The sequence below is a fragment of the Megalobrama amblycephala genome, linkage group LG5 (assembly GCF_018812025.1).
Source record: "Megalobrama amblycephala isolate DHTTF-2021 linkage group LG5, ASM1881202v1, whole genome shotgun sequence".
Taxonomy (NCBI): domain Eukaryota; kingdom Metazoa; phylum Chordata; class Actinopteri; order Cypriniformes; family Xenocyprididae; genus Megalobrama; species Megalobrama amblycephala.
The window spans coordinates 10,575,183-10,590,790 of NC_063048.1; the positions used below are offsets into that span (position 1 = coordinate 10,575,183).

General features: G+C 34.0%; 1 protein-coding gene across 4 annotated transcripts; it reads left to right on the forward strand.

Annotated features, from left to right (window-relative positions):
- The first annotated feature begins 10,059 nt into the window (after positions 1-10,059).
- Positions 10,060-15,264, forward strand: LOC125268445. 4 transcript variants are annotated; one of them, XM_048190643.1, is made up of 4 exons: positions 10,166-10,217; positions 11,197-11,217; positions 13,856-14,185; positions 14,370-15,264. In XM_048190643.1, the coding sequence occupies exons 3-4, from the start codon at positions 13,856-13,858 to the stop codon at positions 14,721-14,723; spliced, it is 684 nt and encodes a 227-aa protein (XP_048046600.1). In that variant the 5' UTR covers positions 10,166-10,217; positions 11,197-11,217; the 3' UTR covers positions 14,724-15,264. The 4 variants fall into 4 exon arrangements, 3 of the variants coding, with proteins under 3 accessions (XP_048046601.1, XP_048046600.1, XP_048046602.1); XR_007184890.1 differs by having other exon boundaries at positions 10,176-10,217; positions 13,856-14,304; positions 14,370-14,544; XM_048190644.1 differs by lacking the exon at positions 11,197-11,217 and having other exon boundaries at positions 10,060-10,217.
- The last annotated feature ends 344 nt before the right edge of the window (positions 15,265-15,608 follow it).

Genomic DNA, 15,608 nt, shown 5'->3' on the forward strand with positions numbered 1-15,608 from the left:
AGCATTGTTGCTTACCACATATATTGTGGATAAACATGGCAATTTTCTTAAAATTTCTGTTAGAGCACATTAATACAGTATAATACAGACCTAAATGGATAATTTAAAAAGGGTTTTGTGCTTTTGGTAAAAACTTTTTTTTTTCATGGTAAAGATGACATTTGCGTGGAATTGCCCTTTTACAGATGAATCACGGATGATGCTTGTGATAATGTATAACTGTTGTGATTAAATTTCGTAATTTTTTTGGTTGAAGCGACAACAACTTACTAAGTAGCTTATAGTTTCGTTTAGATAATCTGTGATTCTTTATCATATGATAAAGAATCATGAATACAAATGACTATACAAATATAAATGAGTATAAGAAATATGTTTAATAGTTTTTGTATAGTCATTTGTATTTGTTTCAGTAATGACAGTTTTTATGGTAGCGTACAGTTGATAACTTTTTCACAAAGGTACGTAGTTTAGTCTAGTATTATTTCTAAAATTCAACGTGTAATTAAAGTATGTGCAAAAGATTTGTCAAAGTTAAATTCACATTAATACAGTACTATAGCTATTTCTTAAAGTGTGACTTTAACACCGCTGTACTTTAAATTCGGTACTTTAGAATAGACATGTAATAACAACCAGAGATAGAAGATGTATAAAAAGAACTATTTATTATAATAACGTGTAAAAGTACAAGTAGTTTTAAGAACATTTTTAAAAGTAGTTTAATTACAACAATGTCAATAGGAAAAATATTTTACTGAAACATAGAGTTGAAAATACATAAGAAAAAATGTTTAGGTTAATAGAACAAAAAGAAAAATAGACAACTATGAAAAGGAACTTAAATTATTATTATAGCACGTGTAACATTTAAACAGCGAAACTTTTGAATTAACATTTTAACCTTGAACAATCGTGGTCTACTTTGCAGGAACTTCTGTGTCATGCGCATCTGCAGGCGCGGAGGATTCAGATTGCGGTGCTGCGGTAGGTTCGGGGAGTTTGTGCATGTCAACCACAGTGTCGTTTTGGATGTTAAGAGTCAATTGTCCGCATTCCAGGAAATATTCTTCGATGTTTTGTGCATCTTCCAGAAGGTGGGTGAGCTGTAAATTTGCTAGGTACTTTTGTAGTACTGAATTGTTAATGTTCAAGTTGCAGTCTCCGTGTTCCCCAGACAAATTCACATGGGCAGTGGCGGTTGCGTTGTAGATTGACGTTTTTTGTAGCATCTTACAGTTTTCACATCTGTGAAATTTCTTTTTAGGTTCAAAGTCCTGCTGCCAGAACCGGCAGTTTCCGCAGCTGCGTGAGACGATGACTTCGGCCCGGTTGATGGTTCCGCTGATAGATGTCACAGGGTCTTTTTTCGTGTCAAACGGCGTAATCGGACCTAAACCAGGTAAGGGTTGTGTTTCTTTAACGGTGGTTTCTTTAGTTGTAGTTACAAAGAGTTCTCCATTGAACTCTCTTGTGCTCAGCTGTGTGAGTTGGTAAGTTGTCCCATATGAAAGCGAGCCAACTTGCCCTTCCCACAGTTGGACACGAATGTAGCCGGTGTTGTCTTGCAGAGTAGCACTTTGAGTTTCAAGCTGTCGTCCTTGAAATTCCACGGTTTTCGTGCCGACGGTCAGGTGCACTATGCGTCCAGTAAGTCCTCCAATCTGACAAGACATTAAGAAGGAAAACATTAAGTAAAAATTATAGGAAAAAATGTAGAATTTAGATTCCGTTAAAAACACGTAAAATAATAAAGTACTTACTTGTTGTCTTGGTGCCATTTTTTTAATGTCTACTACGGTACGTTTGGATTTCAGCGGAGGGTCCCGGCAAGGAAAGGGCAGGTCCTTGAGGACTGTGAGTTCGCTAAATTTTCCAAATAGGATATCTATACCTTCACCGGAACGACCTAAGAATAAAAAATATTATATGTAAACATAATATTCGTAGTAGTAGAAGTAAGTATGAATTGATATAGTGTTGATACTTGGTTGTTTGGTGATTCCTGTTAATTGTACTGCAGTTTTGCAGTTTTGCGCTTGAACGAATACATTTCGCTTCTCTATTTTAAAAATCGCAACTTCGTGGAAATCTTCGCGACTGACTTGAATCACTGCATTAAAGTATTTGTTTTTTCGCAACGATAGTTTGGCTACGGACACATTGTGAATGTAGCCGCTAACGGTTTTCTCTTCGTGCAGTTTAGATTTTTTGGGTTCGGATGCCATGGTGATGTGTCTAAAGGCAAATGGGCTAAAACGTGCGTTTAAAACACTTATATAGACTTCGAGAATTAAAAGTCAGACAAGTCTAGACAGACTAATTAGACATGACAGACAGATGTCAACATGTGAAGAGTTGAAATTAAGGTCAAGCACTCACATTAATCCTAAATAAAGAAATATAAGTTTTATGTATAGAATAAAATGCATTTTAATGTTTATTATTTATTTTATTACTATAATTGTAATATTTTCTTTTTTTTATCATAGAAGTTTGAATATGTGTTAAGATGTAGAGACAAATTAGAGTACATAAAAACAGTTGTTAGAAACATTTGAAGATTGTACTTTTTAATGTGATGAGAGTTTTTTAGTGATAGAAGTTTTTTAGTGATAGACGAGAAATGTTGCAAGATCAAATTTTATTTATTTTGTTTAAAATAGTTTTTATGTTAAAATAATGATGTCATCACATTCAATGTAATAAAATGTATTTAGTTTATGATAGTTTATTTGATTAGAAAAGAATTGGAAAGTGCGATTGTTAGTGTTTATTATAGGCTACTGTATATAGGCTGTTTACTTTGTTTTAATTTTGTTGTATTTTAGGTTTTGTGTTTGCTTAATTCTTGTTTAGTTGTTAATAGTTTTAAAATAAAGCGATATTGTGCTTATTATGTTTAAGGTAGTGTAAGTCTATATAAAATCAATGAAATGGAGAAATATGTATGTAGTTTGACGTGAAGACGTATGTTTAGAGTTAATTTGACATGTGAAGACGTATGTTTAGAGTTAATTAGTGCTTCTAGCAGGTGTTGGTTTTTTTGTAGAGCGATTGCAGACATCAAATTAGTTACAAATGTATGGCAATAGGCTACATTTGTTATATGAACATTGTGACGTGTCTAACTATGTCTAGACTGGTAATTAATTTGCAGATGTTACATTAGTGTATTTTTTTTTTTAATTGATTAAGATATATTGATTTGAAAAGTGTTTTTGTACAATTTGAACAGTACATAATATGATAATATTTTGTATTGATGTACATTAATTTGGAAGTATCGTATTAGACAATTTAATAGCCTGATTGTGTTGTTTGATGTTCTAACAATCGTTGTGTCGATTGAAGCGGAAGATAACTATAGATGAAAGACCTGTCAGATGAAGTTATATGTGTTAAGGTGAGAACTCCAAAGTTTTTGAATCTTTCTTGTATGGAGTGTAGAGTCATGTTTGTAGGAGTAGGTACATTTAATATGACATTTATCATTTTAGTAAAATACTTTGAAAAGTGAAATAAATTTGACAAATTAAGTAGGATAATGAATTAATAATAATGAAAAGTAATAATAAAGGCTGATATAGACTTTAAGACAATTTAGGCTACTAGTTGTGATTGACATTGATAACAGAGTTTACCTTTATTTGAACTCTTGACATTTTGATATCAGTCATGTGTAATTTGTCTGTTTCTGTTTTGATACTTGTAGGATATATAGCCTAAGTGTTTTAAACACACATTTTAGGATATTTGGGTATTAACCGGGAATTATTGCATGTGACGCTAATAAAAATAACGTGGATAATAACAGTAAGAAGTTAGGCTATTTACAATGTGTCAATAGTCAAAGTATTGAAATTGATTATGAATAAGTATTTTAGTGCCATTATTCAAGTGAGTTGCCATAATTTTTACCAAGTTGAGGTATTTAAAGCACAAAAGTGGAATGTATTCATTGGTGCTGTGTGTACAGATGAAAAATTAACATGTAGTAACACACATTTTATTCATCTATTTTGGTGTACATAGTTTCTATGACAGGAAAATGGTTAATGTGAAGTGAAATGGCTAGTGGTCGCACTAGTGTTTGTACTCTTCTCTCTCACTATATTATTGTTCATCTATTCTAATGGTGAGTGTATTGGATGTTTCTCTACCTTTTTGTGCAGGTGAGGACATGTTTGAGCTGCATGTGGTGCAGTTGGACCTGGAGGCAGTGGAATGACAGATTCGGACCCTCCTCAAGAAGCAGGCCGAGCTATGCGAGTGACAAACAGTGCTGGAAACATCCCGTGCTGATGCTCATTTTTCCTTGTTAAGTTTGGAGTGTGATAATAACACTCCTGCTTCCTCTATGCCATGTGTTTCTCTGCTTAGGGCCCGAGAACCTAGAATGCGTTCATTCCAGACCTTGGGTTCTACAGCAGTGGAAGATGTGAGCCAGGCCTCGGACTAGGACCTCTCCTCTGCCGCCGCCCCCGGTCTTCAAGGTCTTAACGTGCAATCGCTTCTCCTCTCTTCGTGAGGTGGAACTTGATGCTGTGGTCATCGGAGACTTCATCGTCCACCACGTTCACGCTACCACAACCAAAGGTAAGGTGCGCAGCCACTGTTTTCCTGGTGGTCGTGTTCTCGATGTTGCTGTGCAGATTCCCGTGATCCTGACTGAGAACATCGGAGCTGTAGTTCTGCACGTGGGGGTGAACAACAATAGGCTGCGGCAGATGGAGGTGCTGAAGCAGGACTTCAGGAGCCTGATCGAGATGGTACGAGCCACATCACCTGCGACGAGGATCATCGTGTCTGGACCGCGTCTGACATACCGATGAGGACATGAAAGGTTCAGTAGATTATTTGCTTTAAATGAATGGTTGATGTCTTGGTGTAATGAACAGAAGCTGCTCTTTATAAATAATTGAAATCTTTTCTGGGAGCGTCCTAGGCTCTTCTGTGTGGATGGCCTGCACCCCAGCAGAGTCGGAGCTGATCTTCTGTCGGAGAACATCTCCAAGACGCTTCGCACTGTATGACTAGTGAGTCAAACCTCAAATCACAGTCTGTGTTCTGCCCACTTCATTGATAGAAATGTGAGTGTAGTACAGTCTATAGAAACTGTGTCTATTCCCCGAATAGTGAGGTTTAACAATAAAAATAAAGGATCTAGAAAAAGATTTGATCGTGATCAAACCAGAAATTCACAAAATTACTGAACAGAAATAATATCTAAAACTAGGGCTACTAAACATTAGATCGCTGACACCTAAGGCGGTTATTATAAATGAAATGATCACTGATAATAGTCTTGATTTAATTTGCCTTACTGAAACATGGCTTAAACCAAATGATTATTTCGGTCTTAATGAATCTTGTCCACCTGGCTACTGTTATAAAAACAAATGTCGTCTGATTGGCCGTGGCGGTGGTGTTGCAACAATCTATAGAGATATTATTAACGTTACTCAGAAAACAAATTATAAGTTTAATTCTTTTGAAATTCTTATGTTAAATGTTACACTCTCAGATATAATAGAAAGTCGCTACTATCTGTTGCTTTGGCTACCGTTTACAGACCTCCAGGGCCTTATGCTGATTTCCTAAAAGAGTTTTCAGACTTTCTCTCAGACCTATTGGTCAACGTCGATAAAGCGCTGATTGTTGGAGATTTTAACATTCATGTTGACAATACAAATGATACGTTAGGGGCAGCGTTAACAGATTTACTAAACTCCTTCGGGGTCAAACAAAACGTCACTGGACCCACTCACCGTTTTAATCATACACTACATTTAATTATATCACTTGGAATCAATTCAACTGATATAAAAATTTCACCATAAAGCGATGATGTCACTGATCACTACCTTGTAACATGTGTAATGCAAACTGATAATATCAGTCAAATTGCGCTGCGATATCGACTAGGCAGAACAATTCTCCCGACAACTATAGATAAATTCACAAATAACCTGCCTGATCTGTCTCAGCTGCTCATCGTACCTAATCACTCAAATGATCTCGAGACAATGACTAGCAGCATGTGCACCATTTTCACTAGTACATTAGATACTGTTGCACCGATGAGATTAAAAAAGGTTAGAGAGAAAAATACTGTACCGTGGTACAACAATACTACTCACGTTATCAAAAGAGAAACTTGTAATCTAGAACGTAAATGGAGACAATCTCGTTTAGAGGTTTTCAGAATCGCATGGAAAGACAGCTCGTCCCGTTATAGAAAGACTCTAAAAGCAGCCAGGGCTGAGCATCTCCGCAAACTCATAGAAAATAACCAAAACAGTCCAAGGTTCTTGTTTAGTACAGTAGCTAGATTAACAAATAAACAGACATCACCAGAACAAAACATTTCATTACAGTTTAGTAGTGATGACTTTATGAATTTCTTTACTGAGAAAATCGAAAGCATCAGAAATACAATTGTAAATGTACAACCTTTAATAGATTTTTATGATTCAGCCTCAGTTATCGCCCCTCAAGAACAGTTGCAGTGCTTTACAACTATAGGACAGGAAGAGCTAAATAAACTCATCACTGCGTCTAAAACAACAACATGTTTATTAGATCCAATACCCACTAAACTACTGAAAGAGCTGTTACCTGTAGCAGAAGAGCCTCTTCTCAATATTATCAACTCGTCTTTATCTCTAGGTCACGTCCCACGACCGTTCAAGCTAGCAGTTATTAAGCCTCTCATTAAGAAACCACAATTAGATCCAAATGTATTGGCAAATTACAGACCCATCTCAAATCTTCCATTTATGTCTAAAATACTAGAAAAAGTGGTGTCGGTCCAATTGTGCTCCTTCTTGCAGAAAAACGCTATCTATGAACAATTTCAGTCAGGATTCAGATCTCATTATAGCACAGAAACTGCGCTTGTTAAAATTACAAACGACTTACTTGTAGCTTCTGACCGGGGCTGTGTCTCAATACTAGTGTTACTTGATCTCAGTGCTGCGTTCGACACTATAGATCATATAATACTCCTAGATCGACTACAAAATTACACTGGTATTCAGGGACAGGCATTATGGTGGTTTAGGTTGTACCTTTCAGACCGTCACAATTTTGTCTAAATTATGGAGTACTGCAAGGATCAGTGTTAGGCCCTCTGCTATTTTCAATATAATATTGCTGAGTGGCAGCATGTATAAGAAAACATGGAATTAGTTTCCACTGCTATGCTGATGATACTCAGTTATATATTTCAACACAACGAGATAAAATCTCTAAATTATCCAATCTGACAGAGTGTGTTAAAGAAGTAAAACATTGGATGACTAGTAATTTTGATGGTTGGGCCAAAAATGATTATTGGGCCAAAAACCTGTACACAGAATCTCTCAGACTACAATCTGCATTTAGAAGGATGTACTGTTACTCCATCCTCGACAGTTAAAGATATGGGTGTTATATTAGACAGCAACTTGCCCTTTGAAAATCATATTTCATATGTTACAAAAACAGCCTTCTTCCACCTCAGAAACATTGCTAAGATACGGAATATGTTATCTATTTCTGATGCAGAAAAGTTAGTTCATGCTTTCATGACGTCTCGACTAGATTACTGTAATGCATTATTAGCTGGTTGTCCTGCTTCCTCAATAAATAAGCTACAATTAGTACAAAATGCAGTTGCTAGAGTTCTTACCAGGTCAAGAAAATATGATCATATAACACCAATCTTATTATCTCTACACTGGTTACCTATTAAGTTCTGTATCGATTATAAATTATTGCTAATGACCTATAAGGCTCTAAATGGTTTAGCTCCTGTGTACTTAACCGATCTTCTATCACTGTATAATCCTTCACGCTCTTTAAGATCACAAAACTCTGGACTTCTGGTTGTACCTAGGATAGCTAAGTCCACTAAAGGAGGGAGAGCGTTTTCACATTTGGCTCCGAAACTCTGGAATAGCCTTCCTGATAATGTTAGGGGCTCAGACTCGCTCACCCAGTTTAAATCTAGATTAAAGACACATCTCTTTAGCCAAGCATTCACATAATGCATCTCCTGTCAGATCAATTGCATGTATCTTTACTTAATGTTATGAACAGCAGCTATGCTAATTATTCTCTATTTGTATTTGCTCTTCTGCTAGAGAGGACATCAGCTTTAGTTTGGATCCAGTGTCTTAAGATGACCTCAGATGACCAACACCTCAGATGACCAAGACCTGTGAAGAGACGGCGTCAACTCCTGTGAGGACCTCAGAAGATGCAACATATACATTCCCAAATTTCTATATATTGTAATTATTGTTGATATCATTTTTCCAGAAGCTCATTGCTTCTACCTTAAAGTTTGTTGCTAAAGTGTTTATAAATTAATTGCCCAAATTATTATATTATTTGCTAACTGCATTCTTCTTAAATTGTAATTTTAACATGCATTCTGTGTACAGCTGCTTTGAAACGATATGTATTGTGAAAAGCACTATACAAATAAATGTGAATTGAATTGAATTGAATTGAATTAATTCTACTATCTAGAAGTTTGATTTATAGCTTGACTGTGTGAGGGGGAAAATCTTTATTTATTTTCATTTGTATGATTGTATTTTATGGAGTAACTGTTTTTGCCAGTATTGTGTGAATTCTGGGTGTAGTGGATAATCTAATTTTGTTTGTTACAGGAGTTGAGTGCCGAAGGCAGGGGTGGATTTTTGGTGGTGGTCCTCCTTCATGAGTGCTGTGTTATGAGTGGGGTGTGTGTGTGTGTGTGTTTATGCACAGATATAAGAGAACTGTGACTAGCTGTGTTGTTGTGCTCTTGATTCACTGCCTGGCTTCAGGTTCTACATACTGGAAATTGGATGTCCATGATTACTGAGGTTAGTCTGTTTGTGTTTTTGATAAAGTGTGCAAGTGATTTCTTATTTCTTCATTTAATTTTTTGGTTTAGTGATTGTTGTTTCTTTGTCTGTGCTGTTTGTAAAAATCTTTTATCTTCAATAAAATAAAATTTGTTATATGTGTCCCTTGTCAATTCACTGTGAGCTAACCTGTTTTGCTTTAAGAGAAAATTTCTTTAGTATTGTTCCTAGTGAAATTACTGGGTAGCATAGTTTCTAATTGTTAAACTTCAATTCCTCCATGCTCTGTTATATTAGGAAAAACATTTATGTCTATGGCATGTTAATATCACATTCTGGTTATTATGTGGTTAATTTTTAATTACATGTTATTATTATATATTAGTAGGCTATATACATGCTGTTTATCCTTTAAAATACTCATGGGGAGTAATCATATATAATCAATAACTCCAAAACATGTCCTTTGAAGAGTAAAATTATAGAAGTTTATTAAAACTGTACATATATAGTAATTATACTTGAAAGTTATGTAGTTATAAAAGTATGTATTATATGTGACATCACAATGTGAGATATCACTTGATATTGAAGTAAATAAAATATTTTATGTTTTTTAGTGCTGGTGGATTTTGTTTTGTTTTATCTTTAATACACAAACTGATTAATTTTTGAAAGGGAAACTTGAAGAAAAAAGGAGATTGAGACCATGAGTGGTCATGTGATGATATTTAATGGTTTTCAAGGCAATTTTGTCAGTTTTAACTTTAATGTATTTGTTTCAGTAAATTTAGGCTTCTGAGGAATGCTTACTATACACATTTACACGTATCTTTGTTATTTTCTATAGAAATGTCTACTAAAAGCACATTTTCAATTGTAATTGTAGTAAGAGTGGTTAAGTTGCTCATAAACAGAGAGATATACAGATCTTTACTGTTATAATTTTGAGTAAATTGTATGACAAAGTTAATGGGGTTTTCTATGTTACATTAGTTATGGAACAATTTCTGCATTTGCCTTTTTTTATAAATTATAAAAAGTTATTCAGCATGTTTGTTTATTGTTGTGATTTGTAAAGATAATTGGTGTATACATTATCAAGGTTTCCATAATATAGGTTATACTAAACTAGAAGTCTACATGGCTACACATACAGACAAATATTTTATTGTGGATATAGATGTTTGAAATAATTTATTATAATGTAGGCTAATGTATATTGATAGTCTTACTTTTGTTTTTATAAACATTTTAAAGGTTTGTTTGTAATTATATTGTTATAATTGCATCCACTAGAGGGTGCATGTTTCATTGTCAGTCATAAGGTCTTTCCGGTTTACAGCCATTTTGTCTACTTGCTGGATCTGATAGGTAAGACATGCGGTGTAACGGTCTCTTTGTAATCTTTAATCATCTGTTCATTAATATTAGTTATCTATGATATTTTTGGCTACTTTAACATGTTTACATGTTTTCTAGTTGTATTCTGTAAATTAATGTAGAAAACATTAATTACATTAAACATTAATCATTTTGGGTTCAGTACCACATTTGTGCAATTATTTCGGATGAAATCCTGATTAAGTTATTAACTTATGCCAACAATAAATTATTTTTAATGTTTTATGTATTTTTGTAACACTATTGAGATATTTGAAAGTTATGATGGTTTATTGTAGTGTTTTTTCACGTTGTGAAGGATACTTAAAAAAATCCCTTATTTCATTCTGATGACAAAATCAATTTTATTGTTAAGAATAACGTTACGCTAAAACCATGCAGGCCATGGGAACTATTTTTTAGATCTTTTACAGTTTTGTTTGAAAAGTATGAAGTACATTATCTTCAAAATGTAAAATTCAACGAGAAGCGTATTTTCAGTTTGTTGTCTCCATCTAGTGGCGACACATAACCGATACAGTTGTTTTTTGAAAAGGTTATTTAAATTATTTTGATTACTGTCGACATGGATTATATTTGAACTGTAAATTTGATCAGTATGTATGATTATTTGAAGTATTGTTACAGAAATAATGATATGAAGTTGAACAGATTGTTTATGGAAGTGTTCCACAAGTAACTGTTAGTACAGTTTGCTGGTATGCAGCTAGTTCGGAGCGGCTGTGACATTCTGAAAAGTTTAGATGTTTTTATTTCTCCGTGGCACAGCATGTCGTACATGAGAAATCACTTAAGTTGCATGTTCAAAAGACACGTGATGTGAACGGCTATTTGTGGTATTTTTTTTTGGTGGTGTTAAATTTATATTTTAATTGACTTTGAAACCTATATATGTTTGTTACATGTAATTGGTTTTCTATTATAATACTTTTTCATTTTTATGTTGCAGAAGACTGAAACCTGATTTAAGGTTAAGATGTTACCTTGAATAATAATTAATAATTTCATGACTTTCTTAAAAGGTTTTATTTCTGAATGAGTTTGATTTATATAGAATTGTGCAGGTCTATTAAGTGATAAATGTTTTGAATAAGTATTGTAAAACACCTTGGGCTGCTCTCAATATTTTTATTTGACTAGTATTAATTGACTAATTAGTCACTCGACTAGTGACTAATTGTGTATTTGTTTTAATAAGCACATAATAGTCTTTTATTGTCTGTATATAATAGGTTAGTCGACATTTAAAATGCATACACAAGTTGTTACAGCACATTGGAATAACTAATTATTATGAGTATGCAGGGCTATATGCTGTGACCATTTTGGTGCATTAGTGAAAATAATTATGTGCAACTGTGAAAAAATATTTAGGCATATCAGTGCAAATAACCCAATCAATTGTCATAAGTACATTTCTAATACAATTGGAATAAAAAGTACAATTTCCATAATGCATCTATTCTGAACAATAGTTATGTTTTATACTGAAATTATTTGATTTTCATGTTTTAATTCAAAGACTTCGCTTCAGTCAGCATAGTACAGCAAGTCCCCAAGCTGTGTGCCACAGAGTACACTTTATGGATTGTTTAAAGGTAAAACAGTTATGAGTCACTTATTAGATTGTGTCACGCTGCTGATGCAGTAAAATAAATGGAAATAATAGATTACAATTAGATTATTATAAACAAGGTTGGAAAGTAATGGAGGCATGGGGCAAAAATGGTTTTAAAATTAATTAGAAAAACACAGTGTTATGAATGCTTGTGTTCATATTACTTTCACTTTTGAAGTAGTGGCAGCAATATTGAGGTAGCAATTACTTGAATGGTGGATTTCTTATTATTGTTAATAAAAAACATAACAAAACAGTATAATGACAAAGTTGCTTAAACATTTGTTTTTACATTTTGCTTTGTAATGAAATGTTCATCTATTGTCTTGTTATTAAAAAAATGAGATAAAATGTGTAAAGTGAGGTGAAATATTACTCCTGCTGCTGATCTGTGTTGCAACTGTTATTAGGATCAAGCTAATGAATTGTTCTGTAACTGATGTAAATTACTTATATTACAATAGAAAAAATCTAAATGTTAATGGGGGGTGGTGCTGCTGTCAGGATGAGTAAGTGGTATAATTGGTGTTGGTGCTGAATGCTGGTAAAAGTGTATATCACAGCAAGCGTAATATGTAGGGTAAGTAATATCACGCAAGTAGGGTCCTGTTTTTCTGAGTATTATTGATGTGATTGAAGTCCATTAATCAAGTAGATAATTTAAGTGACAATATTTTATCATCAACAGTACTATTTGTTTATTTATGAAAATAGTTTCAAAGTAAGCCAAACTAGAGCTGTTGTGCATATTCATGTTTGAATGACTGAATGAATTGGTCACAAGATTTACCGCCACCAAATGTTTTGTTTTCATATTTACAATTTACATACAATGTTTTATTAAACTTTAATTTTAAAATTTTTGTAAATTAAAAAACTGAGATGTCAGAAAATGAATGCCCTTCATTTTTATTATTTTTATTATTTTCTTTACAAAATCAATATTTTGCATGATTTTATCATTTCCTGTTGAGATTTTTCTGTTGACGGTAATCAATATTTCTGTCAATGAAGACTCTTGCAGTTCACTGACAGTTTTTTAAGGATTGCAGCCATAAAAACAATATTTGACTAAAGTTATTTGAGTAAATGTTTACAATATTATCCTTAATTGAACAGTATTTCAGTAATATATTGTACATTATATATATGTAGGTGGTTTTGTATAAGTACTTTTGTTTTGTGAAAAGTAATTAAAAAAAAATTTATTCGTATGAAATGAAATAGATTTACAGCTAAGTAAAAAAAAAAAAGTGAAATGTTTTAATATCATTGTAATTTCTGCAGAGGTCACCAAAAAATGGAAATTGCTGTTTACTAAACTTTTAGATGTTGCAAATGGCACTTATGTTTTAACACTAAATGATGATAGTTTAAAAAAAAAACTATTTTCTATATGTAAGACTACATTTTTATTAACATTTTTAATGTTCTAAAGGATACAGGGACTTTTGTGTTGCTAAAGTGATATAATCAATTTAAATAGATTGAAATGTGAGGTATTTACTCTGAAATAAAGCCATTATATTTTGTAATAAACTATAGTGAATCTTTATGTTTGGCAATTTGATGTGAACACATTTTTATGCTTCTAAATAAAAAAAATCTATGTAGTGTATTGTATGTAGTATAGTATGCAACTTAAAAATAGGTTAAAGGTATTTAAATGTAATGTCATGCTTTCACCACTAGATGTGTTTATAACCAAGTAATACAGCATTTTGCAATGTCTAGTTTCTTTGACAAGTGTTTTCAAATGTACATTTATTTCTGTGCATCAAGAATATTATTGAATTTCTGTGGTTTTAGCACACTGTCATGATGTTATTTTATAATACAATGTTTATTTAAAATCATAATTGCTTTGTAGATTAATGTTATTGTCTTTGTTTCATATGTACAGAGTTAACTGTATTTTTTTCTGTATTTTATTTCTGAATTACAATGATGTAATGCATCATTTAATTTGTCTGTTTTTTTGTGTGTATAGATGCCTCGTACAAAGCAATCTCGACGCTCTCAAGCTGCTAAGAAGAGGATGGCAGACCGAATGGCTGAAGATGGTCTGCCACCTTTCAAGAAATTGGCAGAATTATCAGAACGTTGTGTGCATCACAACGGGCCTAAAAAACCTGTTCTTGACAATTTTCTGAAAAAGCCTGATCTTGACAATTTTCTGAAAAAACCTGATCTTGACAATTTTCTGAAAAAATCTGATCTTGACAATTTTCTGAAAAAACCTGATCTTGACAATTTTCTTGAAAATGATCCTGAGAAATCTTCCACACCCTGCCCTGATCCAACAGGCTCTTGCCAGTTTGTGAGTAAAAAAGAAAATTCTGACAAGACTATGAATGCTGTTTCTGATTTATGTCCACAGAGATCTTACATTAGAGGGTCTTTCCATCAAGGACATGCTCGTTTCAATCCCAAGTGGTGGTAAGCAATGTGCTGCAAACAGTTTAATTGCCATTGTCATGTCTAAGATGAAAAATGTGTTGCAGTGGACCGTCAGTGATCTGAATGATGTCCTCATTCACGGAGATGAGCTGTACAGTGCCATGAGAGATGCAGGAAAAATCAACGACTGCAGAGATGGCTACGTTCAAGTTGCTGAGCTGCCTGACACACACACGCTGAATAATTGCACTTTTTCAATAAAGTATGGCCAATTGCTCACAGGGTTGTTTGGCATTTCTCATTATGATGAAGGTCTGCAAGGCTTTGCCATGTCATTTGATGAAGCAGTAAAACAAGCATTCCAGAGGTTTGATGCATGTTTGGTAAATATGAACCACACCATATGTGCAGCTGTTAGACAAGGTTCATGGTATGCAGTGATTGATCCACATTCCTGACACTCTGATGGAACATATGCACAGTATGGTAAGAGTGTAGTGACTTTCTATGGCAGCATAGAATCTTTGCTCATTCACTTCAAGAGACTTGGTGCATCATTGAATGCAAAAAATCGTCCTTTTGAGGTAACAGGTGTTGAGGTGAACAAGTGTGAACAAAAGTCTAAATGTTCTTCTCCCTTTGTCTCTACTACTGAACATAATGAGATGAAAATGAATGCTGGTACTGATGTATGTCCACAGAGATCTTACATAAGAGGCTCTTTCCATCAAGGACATCCCCGCTTCAATCCCAATGGTGGTAAGCAATGTGCTGCGAACAGTTTAATTGCCATTGTCATGTCTAAGATGAAAAATGTGTTGCAGTGGACCGTCAGTGACCTGAATGATGTCCTCATTCACGGAGATGAGCTGTACAGTGCCATGAGAGATGCAGGGAAAATCAACGATTGCAAAGATGGCTTCGTTCAAGTTGCTGAGCTGCCTGACACACACATGCTGAATAATTGCACTTTTTCAATAAAGTATGGACAATTGCTCACAGGGTTGTTTGGCATTTCTCATTATGATGAAAGTCTGCAAGGCTTCGCCATGTCATTTGATGAAGCAGTAAAACAAGCATTCCAGAGGTTTGATGCATGTTTGGTAAATATGAACCACACCATATGTGCAGCTGTCAGACAAGGTTCATGGTATGCAGTGATTGATCCACATTCCCGACACTCTGATGGAACATATGCACAGTATGGTAAGAGTGTAGTGACTTTCTATGGCAGCATAGAATCTTTGCTCATTCACTTCAGGAGACTTGGTGCATCATTGAATGCAAAAAATCGTCCTTTTGAGGTAACGGGGGTTGAAGCAAATGTGATTGGCTGGAACAAA

Coding starts and splice junctions, on each gene's coding strand:
- LOC125268445 (XM_048190644.1), top strand. CDS start 13,856: ATGCCTCGTACAAAGCAATCTCGACGCTCTCAAGCTGCTAAGAAGAGG. Junction 14,186..14,369: donor CAACAGGCTCTTGCCAGTTT/GTGAGTAAAAAA, acceptor AATGTGTTGCAG/TGGACCGTCAGTGATCTGAA.